Genomic DNA, 16775 nt, shown 5'->3' on the forward strand with positions numbered 1-16775 from the left:
CATTCTGTTTGTTTCTGGGCTAATCATAGAGTAGAACCCTAAACAACTGCAAACCAATGAACAATAAATCAGATAAATTTATACTAAGAATTACTTTTAAACACACACACACACACACACACATAAAGGACAGGGTTTTTCAGTGTAGACTTAGCTGTCCTAGAATTCCCTCTACAGACCAGGCCGGCCTCAGACTCATAGAAATCCACCTGCCTCTGCCAAGAGTGCTTGAATTAAAGACGTGTGCCACCAATGCCTCATGCCTACAGATGTTTTTTGTTTAGTTTTGACACAGGGTTTGACTATGTAGCTCTGACAGTCCTGGGAACTTGATATACAGATCATGCTGCCATTAAATATATGTTCCACCACACCTAGCTTGTTTTGACTTGGTTTGGCTTTTTAAGACAAGGTCTCACTGCATAATCCTGGTAGGACTAGAACTCGCTTCGTAGAGCAGGCTGGCCTCAAACTACAGAAATTCACCTGCCTCTTTATAAAAATCTTATTTCCTCAATCAAAAGACACAGTCTCATAGATTGTATCAAAAAACAAAAATCATCTATTTGCTACTTCCAAGAAATCAGACTCACCCACAAAAGACAGATACTCTCTTAGGGTCAGATAGAAAGAGGTATTCTTAGCAAATGGACCAAGGAAATTTGCAGGAAAAGGGATGGAGCTAGAAAAACATTATACTAAGCAAGGTACCCCAGACCCCACCCACCCCCCAAAAATACTGCATACCCTCTAATTTTGAAGTTTTAGATTTGTTTATTGAAATGTGGAGTGTCTATAGGGCTCAGGCAGCCAGAAAGGCCCATGTGAGAAGAGGAGGGCTTAAAGAGTGAAGAGAGAGTGTGATATTGGCATAAAAAGAGACAGGCAACCAACGGAATCGAATTGAGACCCAGACGTAAATCCACAAACCTATGGACACCTGATTTTTGACAAAGAAGCCAAAATTATACAATGGGAAAAAGAAAGCATCTTCAACAAGTGGTGCTGGTATAACTGGATGTCACATGTAGAAGAATACAAATAGACCCATAACTATTGCTCCATGCAAAGCTCAAGTCAACATGAATCCATGAACCTGACAGAGGAAACAGGAAATAGGATTGAACACACTGGCACAGGAGACAACTACCTGAACATAAAACCAATAGCACAGACTTCATCTGCAACTAATGGGAAGAGATACAGACCCACAGTGAAACATGAGGTCAAGCCAAAGAAAGGGAAGTAATGCAGGAGCTAGGGGCGTCAAATCACAAGAAAACAGGAGCCCACAGAACCAACTAACCGGAGCTCACAAAGACTGAACTGACAACCAGGGAACCTGCATGGGACTGACTAGGCCCTCTGCACATGTTACAGTTGTGTAGTTTAGTCCTCTTGTGAGACTCATAGTGGAGCAGGGACTGTCTCTGACTCATTTCCTGGCTTTTAAGACCCTACTCCCCTTACTGGGTCACCTTACCCGGTCTTAATACAAAGTGAGGTGCTTAGTCTTACTACTACTTGATATGCCATGTTTTGTTGATAATCATGGAAGACCTGTCCTTTTCTAAACAGAAGGGGAGGAGTGGATTGAGGGGTAAGAATAGAAGGGAGGGGTGGGAGAAAGACTGGGAGAAGAGGATTGGAAAACTGCAGCCAGGATGGATGGATGGATGGATGGATGGATGGATGGATGGATGGAAAAAAAGAGTAAATGGATAGTAGAACACATATCATATGCAAGTAGCAAAGGAAAAACTAAAGGTTTATGCAATAAGAAACGGGACAAGGAAGAGGAGTAGGTACAGGGTGGATTAATCTGAATTAAGGTAGTATGAAAAACCCTTATGAAAATTCACTAATTTAGACCAGGTGTGGCGGCATACACCTTTGGCCTCAGCACCCCAGAAGCAGAGGTAAACAGATACTGAGTTCAAGACCACCCCGTCTATAAAGAATTCGGGGGGGGGGGGTTACCAATGATACAGAGAAACCCTGCCTCAAAAAAAAAAAAAAAAAACATTAAAAATCCACTCGGTGGCAGTGGTACACACCTTTAATCCCAAATCTTGGGAGGCAGAGGCTGGCGGATTTCTGTGAGTTCAAGGTCAGCCTGGTCTACAGAACAAGTTCCAAGACAGCCAAGGCTATTACAGAGAACCTCTGTCTTGAGAAACTTAAAATTTAAAAAAAAGAAATAAAGAAAATAATAATAATAATAATAATAATAAATTATTTACCAAAAGTTTAAAATCTACTAATATAATTTTAAAATATAATTGAAAAAGAAAGTTTGAACACAATTATCCTGCATTAATGGACAATGAATGCTTCCCCCAGAAGACATGAGTTATTAAAATGCCAGGTATGATGTTGTAGAATATTATTTTAAGGTATGTTACATTTGTTTATGCTCTGGAACAGTTGTTTAATGTAGCAATGTGTTGCTTTTGTTTATGCTGCATTTGTTTAACTCTGTGAAGCTGTGAATCTTTGCCTGTCTAAAACACCCGATGATCTAATAAAAAGCAGAATAGCCAATAGCAAGGCATAAAAAAGGAGCTGGCAGGCAGGAGTATAAATAGGAGAGCTCTGGTAAGAAAGGAGCAACAGAACAAGGAGAGGGGAGAACAGAGGCTAGCCACCCACAGAGTAAGAGTGAAACTAAGATTAAAAGGAAAAAGCCCAAGGCAAAGGTAGTCAGGACAATTTAAGTTTAGAAAAGCTGGTCAGAAAGAAGCCAAGCTAAGGACAGGCATTTATAGGTAATAATAAGCCTCTGTCTCCATGAGAGATTTATTTGGGCACTGGGTGGTGGGCCCCCCAAAAAAGCCAAAAGAGCAAAAAGAGTACAAAACAACATTCTGGCATTCCAACGTGGGGCTAGAGTAAAAGAAAATCCAACAACAGTATGAGATAACTCCCTAAGAAGTTATTAGTTAGAGAGGCCCCAGAGGCCCTTAAAACAACAGTTAACTGCCACTCTTCTTGGTAGTTCACAAGAACAAGAAGCAAGACCCTACTGCTGAAGATACACTTTTGTTCCAGGACATAGAGAAACCACACTAGCACTGACCCAAAAACATCTTCCCTGACTAACTTTCATGAGGTACTATAGCAGGCCATGTGGGAGAAGTAGTATTAATGGTAGTAGAGCAAGTCACTCATGAGACAAGATGTGCCACCCCTGCAATAGTGATATGACAGCTGAAGGTAACCAACTACTTTGGGATTGGATTTAAGGAGAGTTCCACAGGAAGGAATTCATAGCTGGAATTGTAAACCTGGTCAAACCCACAGCTTTGGAGGCCATAGGCTCTAAGGTAAGGTGTCCAAATACTGCTGTCCTGCTAAATTGACAAATTGTCAAACTGCCTTCTAAGCATTTGTTTACACACACAGATTAGTGCTGCCTTCAACCTTGGCCAGAACAGCTTCTCTCTGCAGTGGTCAGCAGTTAATGCAGACTCATAGCTGATTTAAGAGCTGAGAATAAGTGACTACTGAGTGATCAGCCCTAAATGCGTTATCTGTATCAACCTCAGCCTCTGCCAAGGCTCAGAGAACACCAAGAAAGAGGGACTGAATAGAATGTTAGGTCAGAAGTTGGGCACGAATGCACCTGCACTAGAACTACTCAGGATCAAGTCCCCATTCCAACAGTTAGCATTAACTCAACTGTGGTTGCTTTAAAAAAAAATGAGGATACTAACGGAGAGGTGGGCACTTTGTGGATACCTGGGGGAATGGAAGAGGACTGGAGTGGATATGATGAAGACACACTGTTTACAACGTAACAAACTGTCGATGAATAAAAGATATCCTATTTTCTAAAGAAAAAGAAATCAGATCTGGAAACCAGATTTTATAAATAACGAGATTTTAAAGTGAACTAGTATCCAGTCTCTCCCTCACATAATCTAATGGTCTATTTTTTTACTCTGTGAGCTGTTCGGTTTCAAACAGCAAAGTCCGATTTTGGTGGAAGCTCTTTGATTTTTCCATGTCCTTGGCATTTGTGAACATTGCCCTGAAAGAATAGCAGAGCTCTAAAAATCAAGATCCAGAAAACTTCTAACTCAACTGCTACAAATGACCTTACTGTGACCTTCTAATCTTTTCCTCAAATAACCCAGAGTTAGGAAAAATGAGATACACAACCATAACTCTTTCAAAAGCAGACTAGGAGCACAAAGTCCTTCCAAACAAAATGTGTCTCCTTTAGCATCCATAAGACTCAAGGGTTATTTTCACAACCATATAAACATTAGCTCAGTTATATTTTCACACTTAGTCCTGCAAATATGTGTATATCTAAACTGTATTCTTCTCTAGGAACCATGCGCCAAATTCCTCTAATTTTTCAAGTGATAATTTCCTATACAGTCTAAAATCACTTAATTGTCCTTTTCTCATTTCCTAAATTTTCTAAAAAAAAAAAAAAAGAAGAAGAAGAAGTAAATCACTAGGTTTTAACTACTCTTCACTGGTCAAAACAGATTTATTTGCCAAAGCAGGGTTTATTTCTCTTTATTAAATTTCATCTTTAAAATCAGACATGTAAGACTCCAAGAGACTATTATTTTCCATATCTGTAGCTAGTTTTATGGATGCATTATTTTTCAAAAATAAATGTTAGAGAAAAATTAAGCCCAAAGTAATCTATCAAAACTAAGAAAATCAAAAATCTTGGATTTCCCAGAAAGAAATGTTTGCCTTACTTACTGCTATATTCCTACGACTATATTGAGCTCATATCCCAGCTTATACTGCAATTATCAGTACATAACAAAAGATGCTATTGGCCATGTTATCTAACCCCACAAAAAAATCATAATGCATAACATAAGCTAAATACAAAAACATCTACTTCAGTACATAAAAAAATAATAAGCAACTAGCCAGGCATAGTGGTATACGCCTTTAATCCTAGCACTTGCGAGACAGAGGCAAGAGGATCTCTTGTGAGTTTGAGGCCAGTCTGGTCTACAGAGCGAGTTCCAGGACAGCCAGGGCTCTGTTAGAAAAACCCTGTTTTGAAAAACAAACAAAAAAATTAATATTAAATTAAAATAAAAACCTAAACAGGAAATAAGGGAATTATTAAATAATAAATTATGTTGCCATTAAAAATAAAGCTTTTTGGCTACTGAGACGGCTTAGTAGGTAAATGAGCTTGCTACAAAGCCTGAGAACATGAATTAAAGACCTGGAATTCACATGGTAGAAGAGAACTGACTCCTATAAGCTGCCTTCTAACTCCCATGTAAGCACCCCTACAAAAGTTAAATAAATTTAAACTTTTGCTGGACATGCGGGAATACACCTGTAATCCTAATACTCTGAAAGCAGAGGTTAGAGGATCACCAGTTCAAAATTATTCTGGGTTACATACTAACACCTTGTCTCCAGAGGAGACAAAGAATATAAATAAATATTAAGCTTTAGAGTTTAAAACAAAAATTGTTATCGTTTAATGGTAAATGAAAAGCAGACATAAAAATGGTACCACAAACCAGGTTGTGGTGGCACAAGCATTAATCCCAGCTCTCAGGAGGCAGAGGCAGGCAATTTTCCACGAATGCGAAGTTAACCTGGTCTGCAAAGTTCCTGGACAGCCATGGTGATTACACAGAGAACCCCTGTCTCTAGAAACTTAAAAAGAAAAAAAAGGTATCACAGAATAGGGAAGACATACATATATTTTCTTTCAAAAAGACATCACTTCTTAGGTGGCTAAATCAAAATTTTCAACATTCACTGAAAATAGGTTCCTTTGTTTTGTTGTTTTTGCTTTGAGACAGGGTTTCTCTCTGTAGTTCTAGCTGTCCTAGAACTCACTCTGTAGACCAGGTTGGCCTCGAACTCACATAATTCCACCTGCCTCTGCCTGCTGAGTGCTAGGATAGGCATACACCACTAGTGCCCAGCAATAGGTTCCAATTTTGAAATATAATTATAAAAATTATATTTCAATGAGGCTGGTACTATTATTATTACTATTACTACTTTTTTTTTTTTTTTTTTTTGGTTTTTCGAGACAGGGTTTCCCTGTAGTTTCTAGAGCCTGTCCTGGAACTAGCTCTTGTAGACCAGGCTGGCCTCGAACTCAGAGATCCGCCTGCCTCTGCCTCCCGAGTGCTGGGATTAAAGGCGTGCGCCACCACCGCCCGGCTACTTTTTTTAAAAATACACTGTCTTTCTACATAGTCTGGCTATCCTGGAATATACTATGTAGACTAAGATGGTCTCAAACTAAGAGAATTTGCTTAACTCTGACTCCTGAGTGCTGGGATTAAAGGATAGCAGCATCATGCCCAGTCTAGAAGCTGGTATTTAAAAATTAAGGAGGCTGGGGATGCTCAGAAGTAGACCACTTGCTTGGCACACACAGGTCCTGTATTCAATCCCCAGCACAACCCAACACTTTAAAGATTTTTACATCCATCTATACACACGCACAAGTCGGGTAGCTAAGATTAGTAGTTTACACCTGTAATTCCAGAATGCATGTACTCCTAAAACTAAGGACGCTAAAATCAGCCGGGACTACAAAGTGCATTATGGCTGCAGGGAGGTTTAGGGTGGCCAGAACTAGAGGAAAAGCAAGCAATAAAACTTTGTTGTGCAATAGTACCACCAATAGTAGGAAGACTGGGAACACATACTAGGGCAAACTTGACTGCTGTAACTTTCTCTGGAAGGATAACTACAGATATAGAAAGAAAAATGAACCATGGCACTACGCTTTAAACTGACTCAGAAATGACCACAATTGGACCTAAAAGTCCTACATGTTCACTAAAGAAAATATTGAAGACAGAAACCTTTTATTTCCCCATAAATGCCTCCTTATCTTTTATTTTTAGACCCTACTCCTTAAAGAACCTGTAGTTGTACATGTTTAAACATGTTTCCATTTAAGATTCATTTATTTAGTGTATAGAGGAATATGTACATAAAAGGCAGAGGATAACTTTCGGGGAGTCATTTCTCTCCTTCCTCCTTGTTTTGAGGTAATGTCTCTCTTTCCGTCTTTGTCTCTGATCTCACTTTAGAATGGCATCCAGCTTTTTGCATGGGTTCTATTAAGGCAGTGGTTCTCAAACCTGTCAGTCGTGACCCTATGAGAATGGAACAACCCTTTCACAGGGGTTACATATCAGATATCCTGCATAGTGGTATGATTCATAACAGAAGCAAAATTAGTTATGAAGTAGCAGTGAAACAATTTGATGGTTGTAGGTCACAACATGAGAATTATAATACAGGGTCTCAGCATTAGGAGGGTTGAGAACCACTGTGTTAAGGGAACAAATTCAGGCTTTGTTTGTAGCACAAGTAATAAAAATCCAGAGACAGATAATGGGGTTCAAGCTGAAGATCAGAAAAGCAAAACAGCCATGCCACTAGAGAAGTCGTACCTCTACCAACGCTGGGCGACTGCAGACTTATATTCCCCTTTATTGCTGGGATTAAAGACGTGTGACTCCCTAGTACTGGGATTAAAGGTGTGTAATACCACTGCCTGGCCTCTAGTGGCTTAGTTTTACCCTCTGAGCCTCAGACAATCTTTGTTTACTAAAAATAAATAAAATATCACTATACTTTGAGCTAGTGCATTTAGCAGTCAAGTCATTTACCTAGTTCCTAGCTTTGAAACAGGGTCTCACACTAGGCCAGGGTGGCCTCAAACCTGAGGCAATCCTCCTGTCTCAGCCTCCTCACTGGGGTTACAGGCCTGAACATGGTCTTTGAACTCTCAAGTGCTCAAATTACAGGGTTGTGCACCCTCTGACCTGAACAAATATTCATATGTTTAAATATTTTTAAAAACAAGTTCTACTCAAGAAAAAATCCAAAATAAGTACTCAAAGGCATTTATCTTGGTGAATTAAGAACTGACATGCATATTCTTGGGTAACTGTTAATTGTCAGCACATCTGAATTGTATAGAATTTATAAAGCACAATAAGTCACTGTCATTTCATCTATTGGCTCTTCTGCTACACACCTGTAGAAACTCTCCCAAGCAACTTGTGTAAGACTTGGGCTATGATCTTATTTTGCTATAATGAAAACTCAAGGGCATTTCAGTTTGAGTTTCTTGATTTAGAAAATAAAAGTTTGGGGGCTGGAAAAATGGCTCAGATGTTAGGAGCAATGGCTGCTCTTCCAGAGGTCCTGTGTTCAGTTCCCAGAATTCATCTGTAATGAGATCTGGTGCCCACTTCTGGTGTGCAAGCATACATGCAGGCAGAACACTGTATACACAAGTTTAAAAAAAAGTAAAGAGAAGTTTTACTCACAAATCTGTGTTACCTTTCAGCACCGACGCTCCACGAAGTATACTTTACACATTCATGTGGCAAACACAGCCATGTATACAGAGTATAGCTAAATAGACATGGATTCAAAGTCCCATTGGCTTCAATGAGTTACTTGCCTGGCATTGGGGAAGTATCTACCCTTACAGACCTCTTTTCCTTTTGCTAGCTTCCTACTATGAGGAGAGAATAAAAATATAAATAATGTATTAAAAGCAACTACCATGGTGCCAGGTGGTGGTAGTGCACACCTTTAATCCCAGCACTTGTGAGTTCGAGGCCAGCCTGGTTTCCAGAGTGAGTTCCAGGACAGGCTCCAAAGCTACAGAGAAACCCTGTTTAGAAATAAATAAATGAATGAATAAATAAATAGATGTGGTGACTACCATGGCAAGCCCTCAGTTTATAACTTGCTACAACTAAGCAACAAGCTTTCCCTCTTGACAATTTTATATCAATAGTTTTTGACTGTTTCTTTAAAAAAAGACTAGAAAAGAATGTATATTGTAACAAACCAGCAGGTAACTTCACTCAAATACATTCACCACTACTTTGTAAGACTGTAGGCAGGATAACAATTTACAACTGGCAAACACTGCAAACACTGTATCCAATGACTACTGTTTCAGAGGTGCCCTGTGTACTCCACTTGTACTCAGAGCTGTGTGAAATGTGCAGAACATAATGTGCTCAGGATGTCCATAAACAAATACACTATTCGCTCCCAGTCTTAATTAGGGATACCACTGCTATGGTGAAACACTATGCCCAAAGCAACCTAGGAAGGAAAGGCTTTACTTCACTCAGTTTCATATAAAGTTTTTCATTAAAATCATTGAGGACAGGAACTCAAGCAGGGCGGGAACCTGGAGGCAGGAGCTGATGCAGAGGCCATGGAGGGAGAGAGGCTTACTAGCTTGCTCCCCATGGCTTTGCTCAGTCTGCATTCTTATAGAACCCAGGGCCACCAGGCCAGAGATGGCACCACCCACAATAGGCTGGGCTCTTTGCCCAGCAATCACTAATTAAGAGTGTGTCGTACAGACCTGCCTACAGCCCTATCTTATGAAGGAAGGCATTTTCGCAGTTGAGGCTTCCTCCTCTCAGATGACTTCAGTTTGTGTAAAGTTGACATAAAACTATTATACACACTCCCTCTCCCCACAAAAAAAAAAAAAAAAAAAAAAAAAAAAAAAAAAAAAAAAAAGCCTCTCCTTTTGCTAGGGGATACTAAAGAAATCTTTTCGATAAATGTTTCCATTTCTTTACCATCCAAATCAAGGTTCTCTTTCTGGTGTGTGTGGGATCGGGGTGGGCAATGTTGAGACAGGATTTCTCTGTGTAGCCCTGGTAGTCCTAGAACTCGCTCTGTACTCCAGGCTGTCCTTGAACTCAGAGATATACACGCCTCTGTGCCGCCGGAGTGCTGGGATTAAAGGTGTGTGCCACCACCGCTGGGCTTAACCATGGTTCTCTTGACAGATAGTTTTTTATTGCTAACTACCAATATATTCCATTTCCACTTTACGCTTAACAAAATTAATGGAAGACGAATTCAAGATATTTTTCAATCAAGGAACACATGACAACACAACAGTCAAACATTCACAGTATGTAAAAGATCACAAAGCAAAACAGCCCAATTCAAGTCTCCAGTGGAGAAAAAGCAGCCAAGACTCATTAACACTCTCACATCGTATCAAATACAACAGTTGGAGGTTTCCGATTTGTCAACCCGCGCACTTGTTCCCTACTAAAAGGAATCTTTTGCACTCTAAGAGGATGTAGAAAGCAGCATTTGGTCAGGTGCGGTGGCGCGCACAAGTAATCCCACCTCTTGGAGGGAGACAACAGGAGTTCAAGGTCATCCTCCCTACACTGGGAAGGTTCAAAACCAGCCTGGACTAAAAGAGATCCTATCTCAAAGGGTAGGGGAAGTAATCACTTTTGCTGTAAACTTATTCTAACTTGCTTAAATTAAGAAACCCCTTCCTCTTAAGTTTCAAAACCCTTTCTTTTAAAAAGTCATCCTTTTACTGGTCCTTTCTCCACAAGAAAAAATTAACTCCAGCTAGTCCCTACATTCTCATTGGGGTGCCAGGCAACGCCTCCAGGGCCGTCTAGAACGTGCGTCTACCAGTCTGACTGTGTCCACAGGATGGAAAGATTGTTTTCCTCAATACTAAACGCAGAGATGAGCCTAGAGGTGGTACGAATGCTAAGCCCAAAGCACCGCCCACACGCTTGCGCAACATCAAACCTTAGGAAGTTTCTCGGAGATACAGGGGGGCTGCCCGGTCCCCGAGTCACCTCGGACGAGCAGAGGTGATAAACATACCTGGAGGCAACTGCAAATTAGCAGGCAGCTGGATTGTCGTGGTGCCAGGAGTTTTCACGGTGACTATCTGAGGAGCTGGCAGCCGGGGGCTGCCAAGTTTAGGAAGAGCCGTGACAGGAACCACTTTGGTCACTAGCGTCCCCACTGGGGATGGCAGGGGCTGGGGCGCCACGGACTCCACGCAGACACTGCCAGGAGGAGCCTTAGTCACAGCACCCAGGGCCCCCGGGGTGCTCTCTACCCTCACGGGCAGCGCGGCTGCGGGGGCCATGCTCACGGTCCCCGAGGCGCTGGCGACCACCGGAGCAGCGGCGCCCGGCGGGTCCGTGAGGCCCGCTGGCATGCCCTCGGGGACTCAGCGGCAGCGGCGCTGCCCTTCCCGGAGCTGAGGCGAGGCGAGCCGGGGCAGGCGGCAGCCGAGTCGGGCGCAGTCCGGGCGCCGCAGCATCGCGGGGCACACGCGCGCTCCTGGCCCGGCTGGCGGCGACCCCGCCGGGCACTCCCTCCGCCAGCGGCGCCCACACGTGCGCGCCTCAGCCCCGGTCCCGCCGCAGAAGCGCCCGGACCGGCAGCTCCCTCGGGCCGCCACTTCAGTTCCCACCCGGGGAGCTTCCACTCTGCGCTTCCCCGCCAAAAATTTCAAAGCCCTACAGACCCACAGCGTCCAGCAGCGCCCCACACGCGCTCCGCACCGGCCGCGGCGCCGCGCGGCCAGCCATGTTTATATAGCCACGCGGAGCCCGTGCGCACGCGCCCTGCAGCCCCCGCCGGCCGGGGCTTCCCTGCTCTCCGGCCTTCTGATTGGCTGGCGAGAGGACTCGCGCTCGTGACGTCACGAGGACCGGCTCGGGAGTGGCTCGGACTCTTCCTCCGCTGAGAGCGCTGAGGCGCAGGTTCGGGAAGTTATCACGTGCGGGGCGAGCTGAGGCGGCGGAGCTGCGGCCCGGCGTCCCCGTGGGCTGCCCGGGCTGTCGCCTCGGAGCGCCTCCGCCCGCCGTCCCCAGGACGCGACGCTTTAGGAGATGAATGCAGAGAACTGATTCTGCAGAAGGCGGAATTCAGGAACTCAATCCCGCTTTGGGTTTATCTGGTTCCTGTTTATTCGGCATCACTGAAAATCCTTGCAAACAATTTTTCACTCCTGTTGACCTTGTAAAACTCAGAACCGTGCGGTGATGACACACGCCTTTAATCCCAGCACTCGGGAGGCAGAGACAGGTGGATATCTGAGTTCCAGGCCAGCCTGGACTAAAAGAGCTAATTTCAGGACAGTCTTCAAAGCTTCAGAAAAACCAAATTTAAAATATATTTGTGAGATATTACTTTAGACTTGAAATACCTAAAACATAAACTGGAAAAGAATTTTTATTCCTCCTTACGAGTTTATGTCTCTGTTAAGTGTATTTGTTCCTTTTTTGAATTTTTTGAGTTTTTTGTTTTGGTTTTTGTTTTGTATTTTTAGGTGGGGCCTCCCTGGTTGGCCTGGGACTCAGCTGCTTACCTCTGCCTCCCCAGTTCCTCCCCACCTGGAATTGTCTGTTGGACTCCCCCACTGTCGTTTAGGATGTTCCCAAACTCACTATGTGAGCATTCTGGCTTTGAAAGTGTGCTGACCTTCCATGTCAGTTCCCTCAATGCTGACCATTTCCTAGCTTATTTAAATTGTTTATGTGACAAATTCTGGGAAATTGGGACAGGACTTCTGGTTCTTCATCTACAGATTCCAGCTCGAAGATCTTCAGTGCAGTTCTGAAGCTGTTCACAGTCGCTTGGAAACGTCCTCCAGGACGTAGCCAGGGAAGATGCCGTTACCGCCTACCTGTCACGGGATCGTTTTGTAATGATTTACACTAACTAAACGGAGGGAAAATTTGCAAATATGCAGGTGCTTAGCTCAGAGAGGGTTTCCCGCAAATAAATATGTTGAAATTGCAATGGTATTAGTAAATAGGGCCTCTGGGACATGATTAAGTCATGAAGCTCTTATTCAAAGATAACCCATTTATTATTTGATTTAAGTGCGCATGACACAGCACTTTATAACCTACATATATGCAAATAGTACTTGTTGCAGTAAGGTGTGGGGATGAAAACCTAGAATCCCAGCCCTGAGAAGATTCAGGCAGAAAGATCCAGAGTTCAAAGCCATTCTTGGCTACATACCCTGTCCCGGCAGTCTTGACTATACAGCAGGTCCCAGGCCAGCCAGGCCTACATAGCAAGACACCCTGGGGTCGAGACCAGCCTGGCCTACAGAGCTAGTTCCAGGACAGGCTCCAAAGCCACAGAGAAACCCTGTCTCGAAAAACCAAAAAAAAAAAAAAAAAAAACAAACAAACAAACAAAAACATTAAATATTAAACATTAAAATAATCAGTGCTGGAGAGATGGCTCTGTGGTAAGCACACCTACTGCTCTTTCAGAGGACCCGAATTCAATTCCCAGCACCCACATCAGATGGCTCTCAACCATCTGTTACTCCAGCTCCAGGGATATGTGACATCCCAGTTCTCTGTGGACATCTGCACTCATGTGAACAAACCCACACACAGACACATCCATGTAACTAAAAATAATAAAAGAATAAAAGAATCAGCCAAGCTTGACAGTGTACACCTTAACCCAACACTGGAAAGGCAGAGACAAGCAATGGATCTCTGTGAGTTCCAGGCCAACATGGTCTGCACAGTAAGTTCCAAGTCAGCCAGGACTACTTTGAGACCTGTTAGGTAGTGCTTAAGACAAGTCTCTCCGCCGACGCATTCCAATCAGACCAAATTAAACCAAATTAAAAGACACCCATGTTTAATGCTATGCTCCGAGGTAGTTTCAGGAAAGCATGGAGAGGGAAGACAGGAAAGGAGAAACCACATGATACCCAGGGACCACATGTTTATTCTGGGGTGGGGGCGTAGTTTAAGTAGCCTGAGGGAGTGGTTTTGACCTTCCCTGGGGAGGGGTTACCGATTGGCAGGCTTTTTGACCCTCCTTGGAGCTGGGGTGAAGCCCCCAGGCAAAAAACGTCTAGACTGTTTGTATAAAGGGGTATTAGGGAGCTGGTGTGAGGCTTCCGACCAAACAAGACCCAGCCTCAAAATAATAAAACAATAATAATAATCAAACAAAGCACTCATGGGAACCTGAGGTCAGAAGATTGTATCAAGCTTGAGGACAGCCTGGGCTGTGATGTGGGATTCCCCTCTGTATGCTGTGAATACTATTGGTTAATAAAGAATCTGCAGGGCAGAACAGAGCTACGCAGCGGGTAGGAGGGGACAGGACTAAACTGAATGCTGTGAGAAAGAAGGAAGAGTCAGAGAGAAGCCATGTAGCCCTGCCAGAGACAGACACAGGATGGAATTTTACCCGGTAAGCCACAGCCACGTGGCAATAAACAGGTTAATAGAAATGGGTTAAATTAAGGTATAAGAGTTGTCCAATAAGAAGCTAGAGCTAATGGACCAAGCAGGGATTTAATTAATACAGTTTCTGTGTGGTTATTTCTGGGCTAAGCAGCCAGGAATGAACAGGGCTGTAGTTTGAGACCCTGTTTTGTCTGCCAAAATTAACAAACTCATTAATAAATACTTTGTAACAAGTTCTAAAAGAATTCCTCTGCCTTCCCTAATGTGCATTGTAACGTCAAGATAAAAAGATGACCACCTAAGAAGCCATCCCTTACCAGATAACCAACTCTGTGTTTCTCTTGTATGTCTCAGACTTTAGATATCTGCTGGATAGGTTGTCATGGCAATTACTTAGGTGCAGAGGAATGGAATTATCACAGTTTGTGTGCAAGTCAGGAGACAACTTTCAGAAGTCAACTGCTTCCTTCCACCAGGTGGGTTCTGGGCATTGAACTCAGGTCATCAGGTTGGGTCACAGACACCTTTCCTGGCTGAACGGTCATACTGACTTAGGGTAGTGTTTTTGTTGCAGCATTTGAAATGACGAAGATAGCAAGTAATCTGTCATTCAGAGCTTTTCCTTCTGGATCTCTGTAAACCCCTCTATTATTCCTCACTTGTGATCTAGAAGTCTCCACTTTTTTTCACTGTCTGTCTCACATATACATTTCCAGGTAAAACCTATGTTCATGCTGGGTGTAATAGTGAAAGTTTATAAACCCAGGAAATGGAGGCAGGAGGATGTCCAGCTTTGGCAGTCCATGTCTCAAAACAAACTAAACTCATATGGTGACCCAATTCATTTACAACTCTCCTCATCCCCCACCTGAAGCATTCTACAATTTTCCTGATCACTTACATTGATGCTGACTCCCCAAATGAAGCTCCTGGGTGCCACTCACTGGAATGCACTTCCTTTTTTTTATGATTACTTCATTGTAAGGGACTTAACTGGGTAGTTAAAGTCAGAAGCACAGTAGTGGCAAAGAATGTTTGCCTAGAATGCTTTAGACTCATGGGCTCCTAAAAATCCCTGCTGTTAAAAGAGACATTTATAAAAAAAACACTATCTCTGCCCTAATGCCTTGGGCACACAAGGTATTTAATAATTGCTTGCTAAGAGGATGGACTGAATAGAGACAAGCAACATTCAAGCAAAGCAAAAGTAGTGTGAGCTATTTAAAGTTTAGTTCTGTTTATCAAAAGCTGGGTAGATGGGTTAGCCTTGATTTTTCTGGTCCAGCATATCCACCACACCTGACCTCTTTCTTTTCTTTTTCTGAATTCCCACCCCCCACCCTTTGGTGAAAGCCTCTGCCTCATTCTGGGCTAGGGGAAAGTCATGCCCACAAACACTGGCACTGAATACTTTGTCAACCATGCACTTTTTTGATATTGTATTTTAATTACTGTGCTGTCTGGTTTTTTTGTAAGCTTGACACATACTGGAGTTACCCAAAAGGAAGGAACATCAATTGAGAAAATGCCTCCAGGGCTGGAGGGATAGCTCAGCAGTTAAGAGCACTGGCTGCTGGTCCAGAAGAAGTGGGTTCAAATCCCAGCACCCACATGGCAGTTCACAGTGGTCTGTAACTCCTGCTCTAGTTCATCTAAGACCCGCACACAGACATACACATGCGGGCAAAACACCAATGTACGTAAAATACAACTAAATAGAGAGAGAGAGAAGGGGGAGGGAGGGAGGGAGGGAGGGAGGGAGGGAGGGAGGGAGGGAGGGAGGGAGGGAGGGAGGGAGGGAGAGAGAGCCTCCAGATTGGTGGAGGAGGGTTCAACTCATTCTGGGTGGTACCATCCCTAGGCCGTAAGTCCTGGGTTATATAAAAAAGCAGGCTAAGCAAAACAAGGGGAGGAATCTAGTAAGTAGCACATTCCATGACTTCTCCCTCAGTTTCTGTCTCCAGGTTCCTGCCCTGCTAGAGCGAGCCCCTGGCCTGAATTCCTTTGGTGATAAACAGTGATATGGACGTTTAAGTCAAACACTTTCCTCCTCAACATGCTTTAAGGTCATGGTGTTTTATTGAAGCAGCAATGACCTAACTAAGGCAACTACAGTCCCTACTTCCCTTTACTCCCTCCAGACTCTCCCATGAACCCCCTCTCTGCTGTCCTTCAAATTCATATTCTCTTTTCTCGTCAATTGTTATTGCATGCATATATGCATTTGTATATACACATATATTCCCAAATATAACATGCTGAGTCCATGTAGCATTACTTTTAGGTATGTCTTCAGTGCTCTTTTGCACTAGACAAGCAGTTGGTATGCTAGTCCCTGGGGATGGACACTCCTCCAGTTCCCAGTTTTATGCGGTTGCCTGAAGTTCTTTGTGTAGCCTTGATGGCTGATGGGCTTTTCCTTGTCCACTTTCTGTTCTAACGTGTATTGCTAACCCAAAATTATCTTTTTATATCTTCCGACTTTATATACTTTACACCTCTTCAGTGAATTTCTTTTCAGAATCTGGTACCAAGAAAAACCATAACTATAACTATTATGTCTTCAATTACCTCAGAGACCAAAAAAGGAGATAATTATTAACTGATTAAGCAGGAAGTGCAAACAAGTGACATGCAAAAAATGTGAGAAAGGACAGAAACATCTGGCTGCCTGGACAGTCACCCAAGGTTCCTCTGCAATGTTGGAGCACCCGTATTCAGTCTACAGGCCTAGCTTACCTG

The 16775-nt window shown here is 43.2% G+C and overlaps 1 protein-coding gene across 4 annotated transcripts in view; it reads right to left on the reverse strand.

Annotated features, from left to right (window-relative positions):
- Taf4b (TATA-box binding protein associated factor 4b) overlaps window positions 1–11011 on the reverse strand; it is a 194950-nt gene extending 183939 nt beyond the window's left edge. For 3 of the 4 annotated variants that reach the window (XM_038331300.1, XM_038331301.1, XM_038331299.1), the window contains exon 1: window positions 10669–11011. In XM_038331300.1, coding sequence (XP_038187228.1) covers window positions 10669–11011 — 343 coding nt within the window. The remainder of the gene's footprint in view (window positions 1–10668) is intronic. The other variant, XM_038331302.1, reaches the window with a different exon arrangement.
- Between the last annotated feature and the right edge of the window lie 5764 nt (window positions 11012–16775).

Source organism: Arvicola amphibius, chromosome 5, assembly GCF_903992535.2.
Source record: "Arvicola amphibius chromosome 5, mArvAmp1.2, whole genome shotgun sequence".
NCBI classification, from domain to species: domain Eukaryota; kingdom Metazoa; phylum Chordata; class Mammalia; order Rodentia; family Cricetidae; genus Arvicola; species Arvicola amphibius.